This window comes from Meriones unguiculatus, chromosome 21 (genome assembly GCF_030254825.1).
Source record: "Meriones unguiculatus strain TT.TT164.6M chromosome 21, Bangor_MerUng_6.1, whole genome shotgun sequence".
Classification (NCBI taxonomy): Eukaryota; Metazoa; Chordata; class Mammalia; order Rodentia; family Muridae; genus Meriones; species Meriones unguiculatus.
The window spans coordinates 10,334,852-10,356,889 of record NC_083368.1 but is presented as its reverse complement, the minus strand read 5'-3'; the positions used below and the strand labels follow the sequence as shown (position 1 = coordinate 10,356,889).

At 40.7% G+C, this 22,038-nt stretch overlaps 1 protein-coding gene across 1 annotated transcript in view; it reads right to left on the bottom strand.

The window, feature by feature from the left end:
- Positions 1–10,324: 10,324 nt before the first annotated feature.
- The window catches only part of LOC110558245 (pyroglutamylated RF-amide peptide receptor-like), an 86,416-nt gene continuing 74,702 nt past the window's right edge, over positions 10,325–22,038 (bottom strand). The window contains exons 3-6 of the mRNA XM_021653051.2: positions 18,441–18,502; positions 14,835–15,070; positions 13,548–13,645; positions 10,325–12,856 (exon numbers count right to left, since the gene is read on the bottom strand). Coding sequence (XP_021508726.1) covers positions 12,498–12,856; positions 13,548–13,645; positions 14,835–15,070; positions 18,441–18,502 — 755 coding nt within the window. The 3' untranslated portion in view covers positions 10,325–12,497. The remainder of the gene's footprint in view (positions 12,857–13,547; positions 13,646–14,834; positions 15,071–18,440; positions 18,503–22,038) is intronic.

The window sequence follows — 22,038 nt, the reverse complement described above, 5'->3', positions numbered from 1 at the left end:
TTTCTGACTCCGAGTGTGGAGCTTAACCCATGGGATTATATTTCCTTCTGCATTTTGCAAAGAAAGAAATGTTGCAATGTTAGGCAGGTGCCTGGCATCTGAGAATTTACTGAGAACTCCCTTTGAGAGTACTATTGTGAGAAAGCCTAATTGTTGGCTTTACCGGGAATAAACATGTCCACTTCCAGTGTCTACCACTCTTGAACAGTTTGCCTTCCTGTAGCACTGTACATGATCTCCTCTGACACAAGAAAGAGCAAGTCTCAAGGGCACGAGTGGCTCCTTTGCATTGGACAGCTGTTTTGATGAACTGTGTATGATTATGTGCAAAGACACATGGGTCACAGTTTACTATAAATCCTATATGTTCATCTTCCAGGAGTTACCAGCTCTCAAAACAACTTGCCCAGTGGAACAGTTTCCCATCACTTCTGAGAAGTGACCACTGGACAGGGTGAACCCTTGTGAGCCCTCCCTCAGCCCTACTAAAGTACATCCTTCAACGCCACTACAGATGATACGGATACAGATGATACAGATACAGATACAGATACAGATACAGATACAGATACAGATACAGATACAGATGCAGATAGATACACTCCTACCCACAGAAGTCAACAATTCCTGCCCAGCCCATCTTCAGGATGGTCTAAATCTGCCATCTCCTGATTTAGCACTCACGAAACATATACACACGTATGCACACACATGCACAAAATTAACCCACTAAGTGTGCATAAATGTTATAAACAGGCTTCAGAATCATGTCTGATATGGGACTGAAGAGATGGCTTAGTAGTTAAGAAGGCTCCGGAAGACTAGAGTTCAGTTGCTAGCACTATCATCAGGCAGTCCACATTTGCCTGTAACTCTAATCTCATGGCATCCACCATCTGCTTCAAGCTTCCAGGGAATACCCACACAAATGTACGCACGCGCACGTGCGTGCGCACACACAGACACACACACACACATTTATATACAGATGCACATACATGTAAATAATAAAAATCATTTTTAAGTACATGTAGCATAACTTCTGATGTTCCTACAGCCACTTGGCAAAATGTTAGAATCATGGTAAGAAATGACTGTAGCTTTGGTAATTTAAGCTAATGCTTAGAAAGAATATACACTAACTTTTTCAATATTGTGTGTATCATCTCTCTGGTAGTGGTTAGTTATCAAAGTATTCGTTTGCTTCGTGCAGTGAGTTACACTGAAGGGACTGATGGGTATTCAGAAGGAAGCAAGCATTGTGATCTGTGTTTATCTCAGAAGTAGTCATTATAAAATAAACCATAAATATTAATAAACAATATGGATAAATATTAAATAAACAACAAAATATAAAATTTGTCATTCCTCATTTAAGACAGTTAGCAGAAAATAATGAACAACAGGGTGAGAAAATGAGCTGTTGAGTCTGTTGGTTGGGTTCTGGAGTGTGGGTGTCCTGATTGGGTTGTTTGTTTGTTTTTGTTTTTCAACTTGTTACAAACTAGAACAACTATTGATAAAATGGCTCCATGAGATTTGTCTGTAAGCAACCCTGTGGGTACATTTTGTTAATTGGTGATTGATCAGGGCCTCTTAGCTGATGAGAAAGCAAACTGAGCAAGCCAGTTAGCAGCATTCCTCCGTGGCTTTTGCTTGGATCCCACCTCCAGGTTCCCGTCTTGAGATTCTGATCTGCTTTCCTTCAGTGATGGACTCTGATGGGGGACTGTAAGCTGAAATATATATGTCTTTCTTTCCCAAGCTGTTTTTGGTCTGATGTTTTATTTCAGCAATAGAAATCCTAAGACAGCAGGGAAAGATGTTGGCTCCACAGGCTGAGAAAGGGTGTGTGATGCCACTGGATAGACATGAATGGGAAAATAAGAGCCACCATCACCATAAACCAGGCCCTGAGGGAGGACTGGCATTGAGAGAGTGGCCATGGCAGCTCTCCTCTACAGTAGTTCTAAGCAGCAGCTTTGCTGATGTGATCCTTTCCTAATTTAGTTTCTCTAGTGTTTTTCAAAACATAAATATGGGCATATCACTCTGTGGTCTTCCTTCAGTGGTCTCTGTTCTCACATCTCAGTCTTAGTATACCTCTCCATGCTATTGCTAAGACAAAAATAAAAATAAATAAAAACTTGGAGCCAGTCAATCAAATACAGAAAAACACTCATGTGAAACTGCTTCCTCTAGCCTGCCCGCCATCTTGGTCTGCACACAACCCATACCCACAATCCCATTCCTCTCTCCTAATCTTCCCTCCAGTCTGGAGTCAGATCACATAATTTGCAGAAAGTTCAGGAAAGCCAGCACTTCTCAAGAGGTTTAGAAATCTTTTCTCATTCATTACAGCTTTCATCACCCATATGAAATTGTCAGTGTCTCTGCCTTGCTCAAGGTAGTGTGACTCGAGTGTCCAACACAGAAGGGAAACCAAATATTTGTTAAAGTGAGGAGCACCAGATAAAAAGGGGGATAATTAAAGGTTGCTATCATTATATTGGGTCGTGTGAATGTAGCCAGAAGGATCACTGATATTTGCCATTCTTCATGCTTAGTCACCTGTCCTTTAAATGTTGCAGTGTAGGGACAAAATGTCTCTGATATTTAAAGGTGAAGGAACTGTCCAAAGTCACAGTGAGTCATAGCAAGATACTAATGATTGCCGGAAATGGCATCTCCTGGTCTTGTCAAGCCTGCTACCAATTATAATCAGCTGTGTCATCTCTAGATGATATCTCCAGACTTTTGCTTTTAGTCATCAGCCTGAAGCTGAGACTGGGACTACTCAGTATGGAAACAAATCATTTGAATGTGATACCTTTTTGGCTGATCTCAAACTTAGACACTATGTGTGCACGCATGTTTGAGTGTTTGTATAAAATAGAACTGTGTACTGTTTCATGAAAAGGAAAATAAACATATCTTTCCTGATAATGTCAGCAAAAAAAAAAAAAAAAAAAAAGTTCACCATGTTGGATCTAGGGTAGGGTGATACACTATCATTTTCTACTGTTGTATAGTAAGCCACACTCTCCCTGAAAACAAAACAAAACAAAAAAAAATAGGTGTTTTATTCACCAGTTTGACCAAGAAGATCTCTGTTTGATCCACTGCAAGGAAGACTTCAAGTTTGAGGCTGAGTCATCTGAAATCCACATATAGTCATCCAAATGAATGGCTATACAGTTATCAAAGCTTTTGTGCATCCTCTGTGCATGATAACTTGGCTTCCTCATACACTAGCAGCTATTTTGGTGGTGTATGCAAAAATGAATGAACCAACCATGACTGACTAGGTTTGAAGCCTCCTCCACAGGAGGGAACACATGCCTAGCACTGTCAACTGGTGTAGGGGAACCATTTTCCTCAGTGGTGTAGCCCCTGGTAAGTTGCCCAACTCCAGTAAATAACCCTCCAACTATGCATGTAACACTAGTTAAACTCAGTCACGAGTAAAACAAAACAAGACAGTGAAGCAGAAGGAGACTTGTGCTAAGGAGTACAACAGGAGTAAGATGGGTTGAGAGATGGTAACTGGGGGTGATAAAAATGCCCAAAATGCATTACAGGCATCTATATAATTGTCAATGAAAACAAATAAATAAAACTGGTAATTTTTAAGACAAAACCAATTTTAGAAGCCTGTCATTGTTTCACGCTGTCAGAAATGCCCAGCAGGCTCCGTAGAGGACAGCTGGGTTTTCACTTCTGTGCTGACTCTTGGTCAGGTGCAATGCATTCTTTTAATTGACTCACAGGAGGAAAATCCAGCTTTCATGAATACGATTCGGAAAAGAAAGGTGTTCTAACAGCCCTTGCTGAAAATGTATTCTTTTTTGATGTTGCATTAGAAGTATGTGGCCAAGTAGTTTCTTGAAGGTTATTTTCAAAACAGATTCTGAAGCCATATCAATAAAGTCTTGACATCTTTATTATTCGTCTTTACCAGGGCTTCATTATTCTGTAACAGTTTACCCAAGCACAATTTAGTCATGTGGAGAACACTGATTTAAAAGGGATGTAGAGCTCCTAAACATTACTGCTTTCTCAGATAATGCTAGTCTCTAATTTGTTAATTTTACCACAACTCTTTTTAATTAATTAATTAATTAATTAATTAATTAATTTTACATCCTGACCTAAGCTTCCCTTCCCTCCTTTCCTCCAAGTTGCTCCCTCTTGCCTCACATCCCGCCATCTTCCAATCCTCCTTTTCTCCTCAGGAAAAAGGGAGGCCTCCTGTGGAGATCAACTCACCTTGGTATATCAAGTTGTGGTAGGACTAGGTGCATCTTCTCCTATTGTAGCTAGGCAAGGAAGCCCAGTTAGGAGTAAGGGATCCAGCCAGAGTCAGATATAGCTCTGGCTCCTGCTGTTAGGAGTCCCACATGATGACCAAGCTTCACCACTGTTACATATGTGTAGAGGGCCTAAGTCAGTCCCAAGTGTGATCTCTGTTTGGTGGTTCTGTCTCTGTGGATCCTTATGGGCCCAAGTTAGTTGGTTCTGCATGTATGTTTTCTTGCGGTGTTCTTGACCTCTCTGGCTCCTTCAATCCTTCGTCCCCTCTTCCATAAAATTTTCCAAGCTCTACCTAATCTTTGGCTGTATGTGTCTGCATCTGCTTCCATCAGTTGCTGTGTGAAGTCTCCCAGATGATAGCTATGGAAGTATAGCAGAATATCATTAACAGTATCAGGGGTGGGCTCTCTCTCACGGCATAGGTCTTAAGCTGGGCCAGTCATTGGTTGACCATTCCCTCAATTTCTGCTTTATCTTTACACTCTTACATCTTATTGGCAGGAGAAACTGAATATTACCAGAACTCTAACAACAACAAAAAAAGTGGTACAGAACTGGAAAGCTGTCAGGTGTGTGTGTGTGTGTGTGTAGCATATGTTGCAGACTATTTTTTAAACACTGAAATCAAAAATTGTTTTCCTTGATAAGATGAGCTAACTTCCTTTCATTTCAAAGAAATAAATCTGCCTAATACCTATGTCTGACTAGCCATAACTCTCCTCTCATTTCTTTCAAATAAAATTGTTCTACGATACTTGGAGACATAGGTTAATATTCTGTGTGTTGCAAATGAAGGTATGTTGAAAGACTATCTGCAGAATTCCAAATATAATGCTGTCTTCAGAATGTGTACTGTGACTGGTCTCTCTCAAACCCATGGTCTCTTTATTAATTATTGTTATATCCATATATGTATATGTGCATACTTATATTTACAATGCACCTTGCTCACCTATATAGTCAATCATGTATGTTTCAGAGCTAACCTTTGGTATCAGATAGCCAGTTGCTGTGGTCAGTGTTGCTCTCTTAATTCTGTGGCATCTTCACCATCACTGCTATGTCAGAATCGACACAGATTATCTTGGAAACTGCCAGGGATGCATGGGCAAAACCCAATCATTTCTAAAATGAGTTTTTAAATATCAATTCTGCTCATTGTCATTGGAGATTTTCTGGGCATAAACTAATGATAGCCTATAAACGTTAAGATTTTCTTTCCTATTAAAGTAATTTACTTTTGCTTCTGTATCAAATGTTGACAATGTCCACATTTTATATACATATTTTGTTATAATTATTATCATACATTTATTATGTTAGGAATATTCATTCCCACACTGTCTACCTGTCATCCATTGAAGAACAATTTAACTAAGTCAAGGTCTAACTTGTTGCCAGTGAAGTATCATTCAATATTTGTGGCTGTTTCATTTGAGCACAAGTTCTCAATTTTCTAGTATAAATGCCCAAGGACTGGGTTGCTCAGTCATAAGATCATCGCATGTTTAGATTTTTCATTGTATTTTATTTATTTGCATTGTGTGTGTGTGTGCGTATGTGGGCGAGGGGGATTTATGTGTGCCAAAGCATGTGTGTGGAGGTCGGGACAGGACCACTGGGGGAGTGGACTCTCTGCTTCTGCCATGTGAGCCACGGGGACAAACTTGGCTTGCCAGGCTTGGCAGCAAGCTAATCCATACACTGAACCATCTCACAGACACTGCCTGCCTGTTCAGTGTTTGCTTTGATCTGATTTGTACTGTCAAATATACCCACTTTGGCCATTGTGGGTATTTGGTTAAATTGGTCCACGTGCACTCACATTATTAAGTGCTCGTCATTACTATCCGTCTCCAGAATTTCAGTCCTGGAAGGAGTAGCCCCTCCACCCCTGCAACTCCTCTTTCATTTTCAGTCCCTATAAACTTGGTGTGTTCTAGGAATATCAGAGTCATACAAGCCCAGGGATGCAGCTAAGCGGGATAGCATTTTTCCTAACATGTTCGAGGCCCTGTGTTTGACTCCCAGTATGAAAGACAGATGGGAGTGGAAAATGGGTGGGAGGAAGGCAAGAAGGGAGTGGGAGACTGACAAGGGGAGAAGGGGGTAGTCTATCGTGTTTCTTCCTTTGCACTCAGATCCATTCATTCAGCATATTTAAGGTTAATTCGAAGCATAAACAGGATCCCATCCTTCGAGCACATCACATTTGTTCATCATTGGGGAGCTGGGTTGCTCTCCCCTTTTGCTTGTGGATGTAACACCATGAACACAGCTCACAACAATCTGTTGGAGCCACTGCTTTCACTTCTGTGTGGCATGTACTCTACTCAGGAGTGAAATTTGTTTATCACGTGATAATCAGACGGCAGTTCTACAGTCTGTTTTTGCAGGAAACACCAGCAATACAAAAAACCCAATTTCTCCATGTTGTCTCCTACATTTGCTATTTTCTAAAGGATTTTTTTTTAAAATGGCCACTCCAGAGAGTGCAGTTCAAACACAATGCTGTGAGACACAGTCAGCCTGCTTCCTGGAGAACCTGTGGAGCTCCGTGCACCCCCAGAGCTGTAGACACACGATGCCATTCTCTGCATCTTCTTCATCCAGTGCTGCCATGTGCGTATTTCCACCTGTGAGTCCCCAAACTCCCTCTTGTCAATTTCCCAATTTTCCCTTTTAAAAAGTGCTTGGGGGGGGGGGAGGGTGGCAGTTCTAGGAACTCTTGTGTTGCACGTACATATTTTATTTTTAGAATATTGTATAATTATACATTTAAGCTTAATCCCATAATTTCTTTTACATTAAGTTCTGCCCACATTGTGGGATACAGTTTGAGGCTTGGGGTTTGGCAAGTGGTTGCCAGCTGTTTCTCTGCCAGTGTTGAAGGCTCCATCTGGCCTTGAATTATTACCTCACATTTGTCAAAATTGGCTGTGCAGTTTTGTGTCTATTTCTAGAGTCTTTATTCCATAATGCAAGCGGGTCTCATGTGACGAGTGGAAGGCCTGACCTTCTCCAAGCCTGAGGTGCTTCTCTGGTAGACTGGATTTGGATTTAACCTACTGACCAGCTTCTCTCAGCCTTCTGGAGGATGACTTTTGGACTTGATCCACGATCCCCCCATGTCTTCAGCCTGTGAGGTGCTTGACCCCATGCTGGCCTCACAGGGCCTTTACATCTTGAGAGCTTCCTGAAAGTAAATCTCTTTCTGTGTAACACATGTCTGTTTTTCCCTTTGGCATGAAAAAATAAAATTGACTTGAATGTTAACCTCGTCTCATCAAGTACTCACTTAATCCTAGATGTGTGTGATTACTTGAGAATATTTCATAGACTAAAAATCATTTATCTTTCTACACTGTATGTTTTTACCATCACCTCCTTGCATGGCTAACACAACTCTGTGCTGAGTGCGAGGAGTTCTTGTAACCTTAAAAAAAGTTTCTTTTTGAGATTTAGTAGCAACAATTTATCTTCTCATCTACTTTTCCCATTTTATTTCAGGCTCTAGTTTTTATTTTTCTTTTGGTGGTGCTGAAAGTCTAATGAGGGGCCTTTGTATGTGTGAGCAATGGTTAAGACAATGAGAAAAGAGCAAAACTCAACTTGTGATGCATGAAGCTCTGTTAGAGGTGATGGCGCGAAGGGAAAGTTAAGCAACCTTCTGTGTCTCCCTGCCAGACCTAACTTGGTCCTGTTCTGCCCCTGGAAGAAATATAGTCCTGATGATTAGATGCTTTGATCAAGGAATGTGGCCCTGAACCATTACTAGAAAGAGAAGAAGATGAAGCGAGAATTTGGTAGGTTAAGATCAACCAAACCAGTGCCTGTCACCAACCAAATGCCTATCTGAAGGCTTCAGGGTTGAGTGTTTCTCCAGTAAGAGGATGCTCATCATGGTGTGGTTAGTAATCATGTAAATAAAGCTGTAGTTTATACTGGCATGTTGTATGAGGTGAGGCTATGGCAGCACTTTTTTTCTTCCAAGCATTATACTAACTCATTAAAGTTGCTCTTCTCTTGCAGAGAGATACAGTATAAGGCCCCTTTAAAAAGAATCAGAAGACAATGTTAGGGCTCTCAGGTTCATGTCCGTGCTTCCCACTGTGATGGTAACAACACAGTCCGTCACAGTCTCTTTTATGGGCTTGTGAACCGATCTCATTCCACACACTACGCACTTGCAATTTATATTAGAATATTGCTATCAATTCCAGATCACTATTTCAAATAATGTTTCTATAAAAACATCCCTTTCTATCAGTTGGAAAAATTACTTTGTTCAAATAATGGAACAAATATCAAATATATTTGTGACCTGAATGAAAACATTTACCTTGTTAGGGGGAAAATGCAGTTGAGTTCATTTGTTTCACTGTTGCAGGCCAATGAGGTGGCCCAACGACTACAGCCCTTGCTAGGAACCTGAAGTCCTGAGTGTGACCCCCGGACCCCATATGGTGGAAAGAGAGAGCCGAGTCCCTAATTGTCCACATGTGTGCCCTTCCCCTATCATAAAAATTAGAAAATTAAAAAGGAAAACCTTCAACACACATGAATGTGCCTTTTCAATTATAGTGTTAATGCACTCCTCTCTTTTATGCCTCAAAGAATGCATAATTTTCTCTCCTGCTAACATGACACCACTTGGCCAAGACTGTCAGCTCACTTCTTATGTCTTGATGTATCACGCTGGTCTTTGGTAATGGGTAGAAGCATTCTGAAAACCAAGGAGGAACACAGTCTGCTGAGAGAAAGCACTCCCCATAACCAGATGAGAAATGACATGGGTGTCAGATTGCTATCTGGTTCTAGGAGGAAACTAGACAGCGTGCAGAAAGAGAGTTCAACTAAGGGAAGTAGAGAGACAAAAATCATGAGGAGATCCAAAAGAGAATCAGCAAGTTTGGCAATCAGCTTGTCAAAAGTTCTCAAAATGATTCTGTACACTAAAATACTCAGAGGAAACTTCAGAAATATGTGCAATTAAAAAATTGTCAGAAATTCCAAAACTAAGAATAAACCAGGCACATGTAAACTTCTCATAATCTACATGCTGTCAGACTCTTCCCAGACAATTCTTACAGCTGTGTTGCCAGTACTATTACAATGGGACAGGAAAAGCAACCAGAGAGGAATTAAACTCAAATTACTTGTAAGCCTGTCTCTTTAAACACGCCCTTAGGGTCCCGTCTCCCTGCAGAAATGACAGGACTCAGAAGGAAATGAGCATATGAAGGGATTGAGAGTCTGGTTGCTGGGGCAGGAGAAGGGAAAGATGTCGTTTAAGGGTAAGGGTGTTCAGTTTTGTACGCTAGAAGAACAGAAAGTTTGTATTGTGTGCATTTTGCCACTGGAAAAGAGAACAGGAGAAACTATTTCAGAAAAATGTTTGAACCAGCATAGTATGTAACCAGCAGAAGGCAGAAATCTCCCCACACTATCAAAAGTTTCAGAGCAAAAGTTTTCAGAAAGCTTAATATCCCACGAACCAGCTTCTGACTAAGGATGTTTAGTGTTTTAAAAACATCCATGTTTATCTCAGGCCTATCTGCTTTCTGGTTCATGGTCAACTCTTCTCATCTTCTTTCTTATTCGTGATGCCCATTGCTCATCATCTCCAACACTCCCCATTCCAAAACAGCCAATTCTTTAAAGGCCCAAGTTGTTTTCTTTAACTTGTGAATTTTATCTGAATCCTTTTCTCTCTGTTTCATAACACAGATTGCAATTTCAGGGCGAGCATTTATTTTTGTTCAATTCCCAGTGTTTTAGCCAAAGGAAATTTTATGCTTTCCTTTTTAAAATCTCCACTCAATGAAGTATCTATTTTTTTATTATGCTACTAAGACAAAATAACTGCTATATTTTAATAGACATTTAAATTAAACATGTAAGTTAAGAAATTTCTATGTCAAAATTTAAAGGAATATTTGTTGGAGTGGCAAGTGCATAACATCTATTAATTCCCACCATTTTGATGAAATGATATTAATATCCTGAATCTATAATGATCTGCCCATATTTAATATCCCCAATAACCCAAACAATAAATCAAAATAGAATAGATGGTTGTTGAAGGAAGAGCTACAGATACCTAGCCAATGAATATCTGAAAACACACTTGGCACTCTCCTAGGACAGCCACAATTTTAAATATTCACTATGAACAGTGTAGGCTCAGCTCTGCGCTACTTGGGAATCTTTTAATGTTCATAATTGAGAGGATAATAACTGCTGACTTACATGCTTTTTGCTATCATGTTTGGAGTAGAAGAAGTTATGCAGATGCGGCCAACAAATGAAGGTAACCAAAGCCAGTGATTCAGATTCATTTTATTGTTTGGTGTTTAATGAACCACTGCTTTGCAACAGGACTTTGAGGCATGACAGGCACTTAACAACAAAATCCAAACAATCCATTCCCAAAAACATTAACAGCCCCCTTTCTTTGATTTGCTAATCTTTCTGTCATATTGGCATTTTTTCCTTCCCCTAATACCACACATTATTTCGTCTTAGTCTTTTTTGCGCATGCTTCACTGATACACACAGTGTGTACTGAACAGCCAGGAGCCTGAGTGGGTTTCTTCCCAGACTTAAAGCTTAAACCACAAAGCAGCCTGAATGTTCTTGGCATTTTGTTTTCAGCTGAGAAAAGTCAAGGCTGGAAACTGGAGGCAGAAGAAACGTTTAAGCTATGTGGCTACGATTAAGCTTTGAATACTAGACGCTGGAGGGGAAATCACCCTGTGTTCTGATGCTTGTGACATGTGGCAGTTAGATGACCAAATGGGTTTGAAGGAAGAAATCTGGGCAGACAAATCTATTCAGCATCCTCACCCACATCTTGGGGCAGCCCTGGAACAGCAAAATTTCACAGGGAAAGTCCAGTCATACCCTCATCAACATATTACACTTATATATTACACGTTCATCCCGCTAGAGTTTATCTCAGATTTTTAAACCATTTGTTATACACATACAATATTAGATATTGACCCTGCCAATACATGGAGTTCCTCAAACTACTGAGTAGAGAAACTAGATATATGTATGAGGAAAAAAGCTAGACAGAGTCAAGACAAGACTCAGAGCAGGAAGAGGAGAGGGAGGGTGGAGATACAAGCAGGACAATTCTTCAAAATGCAAGAATGCTTTAGACTACAAATGTTTTTCTAATTGCATCTCATTTCATTTCCATGGTGGCTTCATGAAATAGTGCAGCTATCAACTTCAGTTTGCATGGGAACAGAGACTAAAAAAGGAGGCAAGAGAGCTGTCAGTCACCACAGAAATGGTCACTCGGGCTACAAGAAGGTCCAGTCCACGTACTGTTGACCTGTGCTCATGCTTGGCTGCTTCTCCATCTTCTGGACTTACTGACTTTGGTACAGGCTTCCTTTGCAAAGGAAAGGGGCATAACTTCAACAGCCATGTGTGATGCACAACCATTAAGTTACTATTCTAGGAAGAAGGCACATTGTTAATGGTTTCATCCAAGTTAACAATGTATAGAAAATCATATCACATTAACCACACAGATGAAAATTGCTATCCAAAAACTCTGATTTTTATACAAGATATTTAAAACTCCACATTAGGGCAGGGGCGAGGGCTGCTCTTCCAGAGGACGTGGGTTTGATTCCCAGTATCCATGTAGCAGCTCACAACCATCTATAACTCCAGTTCCAGGGGACTGGATGCCTTGTGCTGGCCTCTGTGGACAGCCAGGCATGAATGTGATAAACAGACACACACACAGGTCAACCACCTACACACATGAAATAAAACAAAACAAAGCAACACTCCACCTAGTAACTAACCATAAGGGTGGTCCAATAACTTTCCAAAATTGTATTTCATATGTATCTTCAACGAAAAATATTCTGTCATTATCACTAGTAAGTATAGTTGTTGTAACCATTTCAGCTTCTTGAGACAAAGTCTCTTGTAGCCCAGGTTGTCCTCAAACTCATTATGCAGTTGAGGATGACCTTAAACTCCCGATTCCCCTGCCTCCGCCTTTCAAGCGCTTGTCAACATTTTTAATATGAATGCTGTCTGACTTTTTCACAAAATAATTTTCTTTTGATTACAGTATGACAGGTGCTGATTTTGAAGACACTGTTACAGTTAATGTCCACATCTATGGCAGAGTTCTCAGAAATCCATAGCTAAAGAGGGAAAGACGCCACTTGAGATGTTTTCTTCCTCTTCTCTGGCTGTTCACACCACTTCACATCGACACTGCTGTGCCCAAATGCTTCTCCTTTGATCTCTCCAGGATTCTCTCCCCCAGCTAACTTTGCTCTCCTCTGCATCACCATAGCCCCTGAACTCCGATGCCTCCGTGCTGGAGAGAGCGTTTCTTTTACTGTGCAATAGCAAACCGCAGACACAAAATTTTTTTTGAAGTTCTCATTCATGAGTGCATAAACAATGGGATTACAGATGGAATTGAAAAATCCGATTATTTGCACTATAGCAAAAATCATCTTGATTGTGACTTCATCATATTCCTTTTCAAAATTACCTGAAATAAAGTAATACTTTAGAATGCTTACTGACTTTATCAAGAAATAACTGTAAAATTCTATCATGTGTATTTACAAAGATTTTCACTTATGCAAGTGGGTAGAGATATGAAACATTCTCATGTCTACTTAGAACAATGCATCTGGTGTCTGAATACAAGCACCTTTGTAATATGTGCTCATTTGTCCACACATTGGCTGGTGTATGGTATACACTGTAGGGCTCAAAAACTTTCACCTCAGTGACACCAAGGTTCATATATATACCCTAGAAGCACAGTTATCCTTCAAATGTTCTCTTGCCTTCCAGAAACAATCCTGTTGAGTCCCAGAGAACACATGAAGGGTAACTGTTTCTGGGCATCTGACTGGAATCCTAGGTACATTAAGCTCACCAAGAGCAAGCCAAGCTTCCAAACAGAGAAGACTCTCAAGGCGTCTCCCCATGCTAGACAGCTTAGGAAGAGGAGGGGCGATGCAGGAGAAACTCACAGAGCTTTTTATAGCTTTTACAATTATAGGTGACTAGTCCTAGCCGTGCAGTCGCCTGCCACAGGATGGTGTTCTTTAACATGCAAAAGCAGTGTTAAGTATCTGATATTTGACTCTCCAAGTGAACAGCAACCCGTGAGAAAGCGATGATTTCATGTGTCTTATCGTAGAAAATGGTTGAGAGAGAGAGGCACTCACTGTATTCAATCATCATGTGAACGATGTGGAAAGGTGCCCAGCACACAGCAAAGAGAGCCACCACTGTCACCATCATGATCACAGCTCTTTTCTTCTTCCTGCAAGGAAGTGTTGCATTGGTTACCTTTGCCTCGGCAGATGGGTTAGGTCGATAACAAATGCTTTACAGTGTGAGCCCACTTCACCCTTTTCAGGTGTAGGTGGACTTCCTGAAGCCGTTTGTGGGCAGCCATCAGCTTTCCCTTGTCTTTACAGCCTCCATACCTTACGCATTCCCGTGATAAGTGTTAGTATGAGTCTGGAACTCCACTAGGCTACAGATATAAAGTATGTCTTTCATTTTCTTAACAAGCTGGTGGACAGAGGCAGAAACTGGGGAGGAGAGAAGCTGAATTCACAGTAGGGTGGCTAGTAAATGATGCCTTCTGGGTTTAGGAGTGTCTCTTCAGTGACACGGATTTCATTCACTCAGCATGTGTTTAAAGCAGTCCAGACCTTTAATAGCTAAATATCAGTATCTATAAAATATGGTGAGCCTTAAGGATAGAATTAAAACTTTGTTTAATACAGTCAGCCAGCGATTCTAGCTGATTTTATTCATTCCTCAAAAACTAAATTTACATCTGCTCAGATTTACACACTTGCTTGGGGCTTTCAGTTCAAACTTCCAGACTCGTTGGTTGTTATTTCAGTCCCGGTAACCCTTTTTCTGGGAAGTGGTCTCTGCTGAGGAAAGTTTTCTTTATACAAACTGGGCACTAGAGGTCACTGCACACTTGAAGAATTAATAAAATCCCATCAACTCATTAATCTAGGCAAGATGCTGCTTGTTTGTTTTAACAGTTATTCGACATAAATTATGTCACAGGAACTCCAAATGCAGCAGGAAAGTGTGTGTTGAACTTGACAGGAATAAATAAAATGAGCACTGCCTCTGTTAAATGTAACCACTGAAAATATGTAGCTTTCTGGGGCTCCGTAGGATTTTCATGCCATCCCAGTATTTTAGGAGCATCCTCAAATGGTAGGGGCTAAGGGCACATGCAGATGGGTGGCCTTGCTCATGGGGGAACTTGGGCTCCTCTGAGGCGAAGTGTCCTGCATATTCCTAATGCTGCTGGCAGCGAGGGAGGAGGAAGCCAGAGGGTCCTGACACCAGCCCACAGCGTCATGGTTTCAAGCCCATGCTCTCAAACTGATTTAGAAATGATGCGTGGGCAGCTGTCTCTTCCAGCACAACTAATGAAACGTATTTTGAACACTTGGCAAATGCTTTAATGAACAGACCTGGCTATTTTGAACATTTCTTTTCCATGAATAGTTCGGAGCACTGAGCCATCCCCCACTCTTTTCTTGATCCAGAGCTCATAACCGATTTTACCATAGAGGACAAGCAGCAGCAAGAGAGGCAGCAGGAAGAGGATGACAAGGATGAAGGTGGTGTAGATTTTCTGATGCACGGGGCTGCTCCACTCTTCCAAGCAGCATATGTGTTCTTTTTCGTATAGGAAGTCATACTTAATCTTTAAAGTAAGAACAATCCAGTTACAAACTCCAGAAATCAGCACCCAAAGGGCATTCCATCTCCAAGACCTCTCACACAGCTGCTGATAATTTTCAAACTTGAAACTGCCTTTAGAGCTATTGTGTGTGGTAAATTGTAGGTTTTCCCTGAACCATTAAGGCTTTGATTTTTTGTGCTTTATGATTTTAAATGAATGCAGGACTACATCAGGTACATTCACTTTTTATCTTTCTCAACATTTATTTCCAATGGCCATGACTTTCAGTTGGCTGAGAGCACACACAGAAAGCTATTGTACATCATTTGTTAGGCGGTTTAATATGAATTCAGCTGATTCATTAGCCTCCTCAATTTCTGATGAAACAGACTTGGCAAGGATCAATCTTCTTCAAAGTAAGGGAAACCTAGCCACATTTCTACCACCATCTCATGTCAGAACCACCAGATTGTAAAGATCATGGAAAGGCAGCTGGTAGCTTTTAAATACTGACGTGAATGAGATGCTGCATTTTAAACTATTGCAAACCTACAGGCATTTTGATTGTATTCATTTAATAAGTTACTATTCTGAGTAACTCGCCTTCCAAGTTCCAAATTCACTGATCACAACAATGATAGATAGCATCAAACGCTAAAAGTCTCCTTTCAGAGGCAAAGTAAACATTTAAAATATATGGCAACAATAAGGAGAGGACTTACTGAATCTCAGTCACTGCAGAGTTCCAAATGGTACATTTCTGCTTATAGTCCTAGCAAATTTAATCACCCATCTTTAACATCAGTTCAAAATTAAGACAATTTCAGCTGTGGTCCTTGTTTTATTGATGTGCACAACTAGGAATGATAATGACCAATAAGCTTAATAAAACAGATGTGGGAATGAAATCATTTCTGACTCCATGTAGGCCGAGCCCACAAGGGTCAGTGACCACAGTGGCCATGCACTGACAGATCCTAAAGCTCAGTGATAAACTGACTCTCCAGATGGCTTCATACTATGCCAGAGCCCGGCAAAGGCTCTGCAAACACATCTTAAGATGGATTCTTGGCAACTAGTTTCAGATTCTCTTTGTCATTTTTTTTATGGCCATAGGGATCAAACTTCCAGCCTTGCACAGATGTAGACAAATGCACTATCAATGACTTGTACCCCTAACCTGGGTTTATTTCTAAGTAAACATTCCTCCAGTCTTCCACTGTTTACAACTGTGGCTCGGGTTGAGCTCCATCTCTAGTCCCATTTCTGTCAGCACCTGCTCCAACTCAGACAGCCATATCCCTCATCCAAGCTAAGCCTTGCTGCTGAGTGCAATTCAAATGACTCATGTCATCAAAACCATTCTGACCCAGGCAACATAAATCCACTGGGCAAGACTTCTGCTTTTCTCTGTCCTGAGTAAACTTCTATTCAAGAAAACCAGATTTAGGGAAATGTGGCATTTTGATGAGGTCGGGAGTGCTGTGAATTCATATTTGTATCCACTGAGGGGAAAAAAGTAAGAACAATTTTAATTGAATCCTCTCATTTACATTTCTGAAGATTGTGAGTCAGCTCACTCCTGCGAGAGCCCAGATAAAACAGAGCAAGACAGCATCATCATGACTGGCTGGCTTTGATGCTGCCTTTCATCCAAGAACAGGCTCAGGCTCCCACACTCAATTGAATTCTCTCTAATAGAGTTTCAGAATGAGCACGGTTCTGGGATGCACATTAATATATTTATTTCAAAATTGAAATCTGACTTTTTCCTGACAAGAAGCAAATCAGATTTGACTGCTGTTTAGCAATGAGCATGGCTTTGCCTATTAGATCAGGCAGACACATTTTCTGCAAATTAAATGATTTATACATGTAGTATACACGATAAAACATTTTACTAAAATGATAAATCTGTTTTATCAATATGGGCAGGGAAAGAGGTTCAGGACTGAAAATTAGATTTTGTAATTTATAAAACACGCTGCTGGCAGTATGGGAGGTACCAACAGAAGGAACCAGCCATGGCAGCTGTTGAAATGATTAATGGGCTGAAGAACGGAGGCCCATCCCAAACCTCAAAGGTGTTATTAGGAATCCCAGATAGAAAGAGTTAGCCGTGGGCCACACCCATGCCAGTACCAAGACATCTCTCCTCTCTTTGCTGCTCCCTGCAAGAGATGCCAAACTGCGGGGAGTAGGTGACAGACCCAGGAGCCTGTAAACAATTCAAACTAGAGCAGGGACAAGATTTTAAACTATTCCATTTTAATGTGTGTGCTGCCAGAGTGAGCATCAAGTCTTAAAGTGACCATTGTTATGGTTTTAGGTGACGTGGCACTAGCCTGGGCATCTTCTAGCAGAATGGATACTGCTCTTTTGACTGACGTGAGCCTCAAGAATTTAATTATCTATATGACTTGAGATATTGCAGGGCCTGCTCAAAGTTTCATCCATATTTCATTATGAAGTTCTCAGGTGACATTTTCATAGGTGGCAACAGAGTAAAGCCACTTTCTGCTCTCACAGAGGCCAGCTCCCTCAACATATCAGTCAAACACACACACACACACACACACACTTTTATTTTATTTATTCTTGAGTTTTAAGTATTAGGGAGTGCACTTGCTGGGATAGCACCCTTGCCCTTGGGCGACTTTCTTCAATGTACTTTCATCTCAGGTCTCATTTGGAATCCTAGTTGAAGGATATGGCATGCTCAGGAAAGATTTACATTTGTCTATCTCTACTTAACAAAGTACAAAGAAATACATTGCTTTATAATTACATTTTGGGCTGTGTGATGGATGCCCTCCTGTCTTTGAAGACTATTGCTTGTGTTACATTTCAAGCTATGCTCACATACACCCCAGAAGACAGGCTAAGCTGTCGGGAGCTACCATCCTAAGCTGCTCTTTTATAGTAAACCCCTACACGTATCAGGAGAATCTCATGAAAGCTGTGGGGATTGAAGAAAGAGGGAGAAACTCAAGAGCTGGGCATGATTCTAATTCCCATTTCAGTTTGTCAATGGCTAGGACAACAGGAATATCAGCTATCCAGAAGACAATCTCTTACAATTTTACGTGACTTAAAATAAAAGTCAAAACAGTCACTGAACATATGAGAATATTTAACAAGTCTAGGATATTCTAGGAAGTACAATTAATCCAAAAAAGTGGATAAGGTCACTTTAGAACTTATTTCTTTGTAAACTTAACATTGAATCTTAGCTGTATAGGATCTAATAGACTTAGGTAACAAAGAAGAGAATTTTTAACATCTGATTTCACTGAAATAGATGAGGTCATAGAAATTCACCACAATATTCTCAAAGGAAGAAAAAATAAATATTAGGAAGGACGAGAAAATATTTCAGGCCTGAGTCTACCTCAAGTTGCTGCACATGCCACATGGGTGATCCTATGACGATGGCCACCAGCCACACCACACCTGCAAAAACATGACAGAAAAATGTAACAAAGCTCAGTAAACTATATGCATGCTTAATTCTCTAATTATCAAGATCCCTGGTCTCCAGTGCTCCCATCTTCTCTGCCATGGGGTAGAGCAATTATCTTTGGTCATTCTAAAGGTGGGGCTGTAGGGGATGAGTGGGAGGGATGTGTGTGTGTGTGCCTGTGTATGTGTGCCTGTGTATGTGTGCCTGTGTATGTGTACGTGTGTGATTAGAACATCAGGTGTTTTGATCTAAAACTTTCCAGGTTATTGCAGTGAGATAGTCTCTCACTGAAGCTGGAGCTCACTGTTTGCAGCTAGACTGCCTGGCCAAGAAACCCCACAATCCTCTTACCTCCCCAAGCCTAGTGGTAGAGTTACAGACATGTCTGGGCAAACCTGTATTTTTATGTTGGTGTAAGGTATCCAAAATCAGGTCTTCATGTTTGCACAGCAAACACCCTCGTTTACCCACTGAGACAGCTCCCCAGATCCTAAGGCTTTGTGTGTGTGTGTGTGTGTGTGTGTGTGTGTGTGTGTGTGTGTGTTAAAAACTCTTCTGTATGACTGCATTACCTAGAAGGTCAAACTCAACATTCTACAGTACAGGTTGACAACCCACATCCTAACTCTTTCCTTCCACCAGCACGTCTTCCCACGTAAGCCCTACTGAGAAGGATGTATGGCAGTTCACGTCCATTCCTGAATCCCAGAATGCCCTGCCCTGATCCACATTACATGTGTAACATGGATGGGCCACTCTATCATCACTGTCCACCTATAGGCTTGTTTCCAGGATAACTCAGAAGTCACCTTCCCTAAGTGACTTGATGGCTGCTGTCATTTCCAAACGAACACTACTTTTTTGTGAGTCTGGGCCACCCACATCATGTCTCTTATTCTTGTCTTCTCAACTTCCCCTAAAGTCCTGCTGGGCAAGGACAATCCACTTACTCCCCACCCCCCTTCTTTTTCTTCAAATGAGAATGTAAGGAAAATTCTTAGCCCTTAGTAGAAGTTGATCCATGTTTGCTGGGCTAATGAATAACTTCTTAAATTTTTAATTTGTTTATGTATTTATTTATGTGTGTTTTGTCTGCATGTATGTCTGTAAATAATGCACATGCCTGATGCCCACGGAGTCCACGACAGGGTGTCAGATGCCCTTGGACTGGCATTAAAGTCAGTTAGGAGTCATTATGTATGGGTGCTGTGAAGCAAACAACAATCCTCTGGGAAAAAATAGCCAGTGTTCTTAAGCACTGACTCCTATCTCCAGCCCTGAAATAAACAACTCGAACATATTACAGACCACCTCCTATCGTTTCTTCTTCAAATCTAACTTATTTATCATTGTAAGAGATTTCTTTTTATTATTTTTATTTATGTTTCTGTGTGAGTGAATACCACATGTGTGCAAGTACCTATGGAGGCAGAAGAGGGTATTCAGTTCCTTGGTGCAGGCAACTGTTACAGGCAATTGTTAGTCACCCAACCCAAAATGAGGGATGGAAATCAGGTCCTCTCAAAGAGCAGAACGTTCTCTTAAATGATGGGCAATCTCTTTAGCGCCCAAAACACGCACTTTCCATTAATTTTAAAGTTAACATTGGAGAAAATGGGTTTCATTGTGGCCTTATATTATTAGGCCTACTTGTCGTTACACACTATACTTCTCTTTCCAGTGTTCTTACTCCTGCTGTTACCTCCTATTGGGGGGTGTATCCCCTAGTAAAAGGAACCCCTCTGCTTTCACAAGGGATGTTGACTCGGAGTCCTTCAGGCAAACAGAATGCAGCTGAATGGTGTATCTGGAGCACATGCTGACTCTTGTTTTCTTGAGAAAGCTCCAGACTGGTTTCCCTAGTGACTGCAGTTTTACACCCCACAGCACGATGTATTCCTCATGTTTTATCTCATATGCAGAAACTAGAAACTAGAAAATCGTGTGTATGTGAGAGTCAGAAAGACAGAAACACACACACATAGATGGAAAGAGAAAAACAGAGAGACAGAGAGAGAAAAAAAGAGAGAGGAAAGTAGCAATGAAAGATCTTAACATAATCATTACATCTTGCATTCATTTTCATGCAAATGTCATAACTTTCTATGACTAAAAAAATTCCACTTATAAATGCACCACATATTCTTATTCCTTTCCTATGGTGATGGGTATCTGGGATATTTCTATTTCCTACTTATTGTGAATGAAAGCAGTAATTATGGACGCATGCCTGGGGGATGTGGATGTGGAGTCTACAGCTGAGAGCTGGTGCACACAGGAGCTCTATTTATGTGGTAGCTGCATTTTTTTAAAGAAAGCTTCAGACTGACATCCCTAGTGGCTGCCGTTTCACATCCCACAGCAGTGATGTGTTTCATTACTGACGTCCTCATCAGCATTTGTTGCAATTTTTTTCTCTTTATGATCAACCATTCTGAATGTGGTGCAATGGAATCTCACGCAATTCAAATTTTCATTTTCTTCATGGCTAAGGATGGTGAATGCTTTTCCAAGAATTTACTGGCCATTTGTGTTGTTTCTCGTAGGAACTGTTTACTGAGTTCTTTAGCCCACTGTCTGATTTCAATTTTTCTAGCATTTTAATTTTGCAGTTCTTTATATGTTCTAGATATCAATCCTATTTGATGTGTACTTAGCGAAGATTTTCCCATCTTGTGTGGTACTCCACAGACTCTGGTGACTGTTATTCTATGTACCCATATTTGTCAGTTCTTGGGAATAGTCTGCACTATATATTTTCCTCCAGCAAGTTCAAAGTTCCAGGATCTACACTTATTTCTTTAATTCATTTTTAATTGATTTCTGAGCAATGTGAAAAATATATATCTAGCCTCACTCTTGAACATTTAGAAACCACTTTTCCCAACACCATTTGTTAAAGAGGACATCTTTTCTCTCTACATGTTTTTTTGACATGTGGCTGAGGTCAGTGAGATGATTTAGCCAGTAAAGATGCTGTCGAGCCTGAGGACCTAAGCTTGAGTCTCAGAACCCATACAGTGGAAGAAGAGAACGGACTCCTGCAAATGATTCTCCAAGCTCCACACTTTTGTTGTGGGATGCAGACACAAGTATGTACAGTGTAAATGCATACACGCACAAGCACACACACACAAATAAATAGTGTGATGAAATAAATCAATGTAATAAAAATTTAATTATGTGGCTATAGCTGTGTGAGTTGTATCTGAGTCTCCTGTTCCACTGGTCTACATGCCTGCTTTTCTGCCTGCACTGTGCTGTTTTTCAACCATGTCTCTGTAACATAATTTGAGGTCAGGTATTGAGCTACCTGTAGCATTGGGTTTGGGGAGGGTTTTTTTTTGGGGGGGTGTTTTTTGTTGTTGGCTTTTGGTTTTTTTATATATATTTATTATTAGTTATATTTTATTAACTCTGTATCCCGCTCCCTCATTCCTTCCCAATCCCACCCTTTCTCCCTCATCTCCTCCCTGCCCCTTTCCAAGTCCACTGATATGGGAGGTCCTCCTCCCCTTCCATCTGA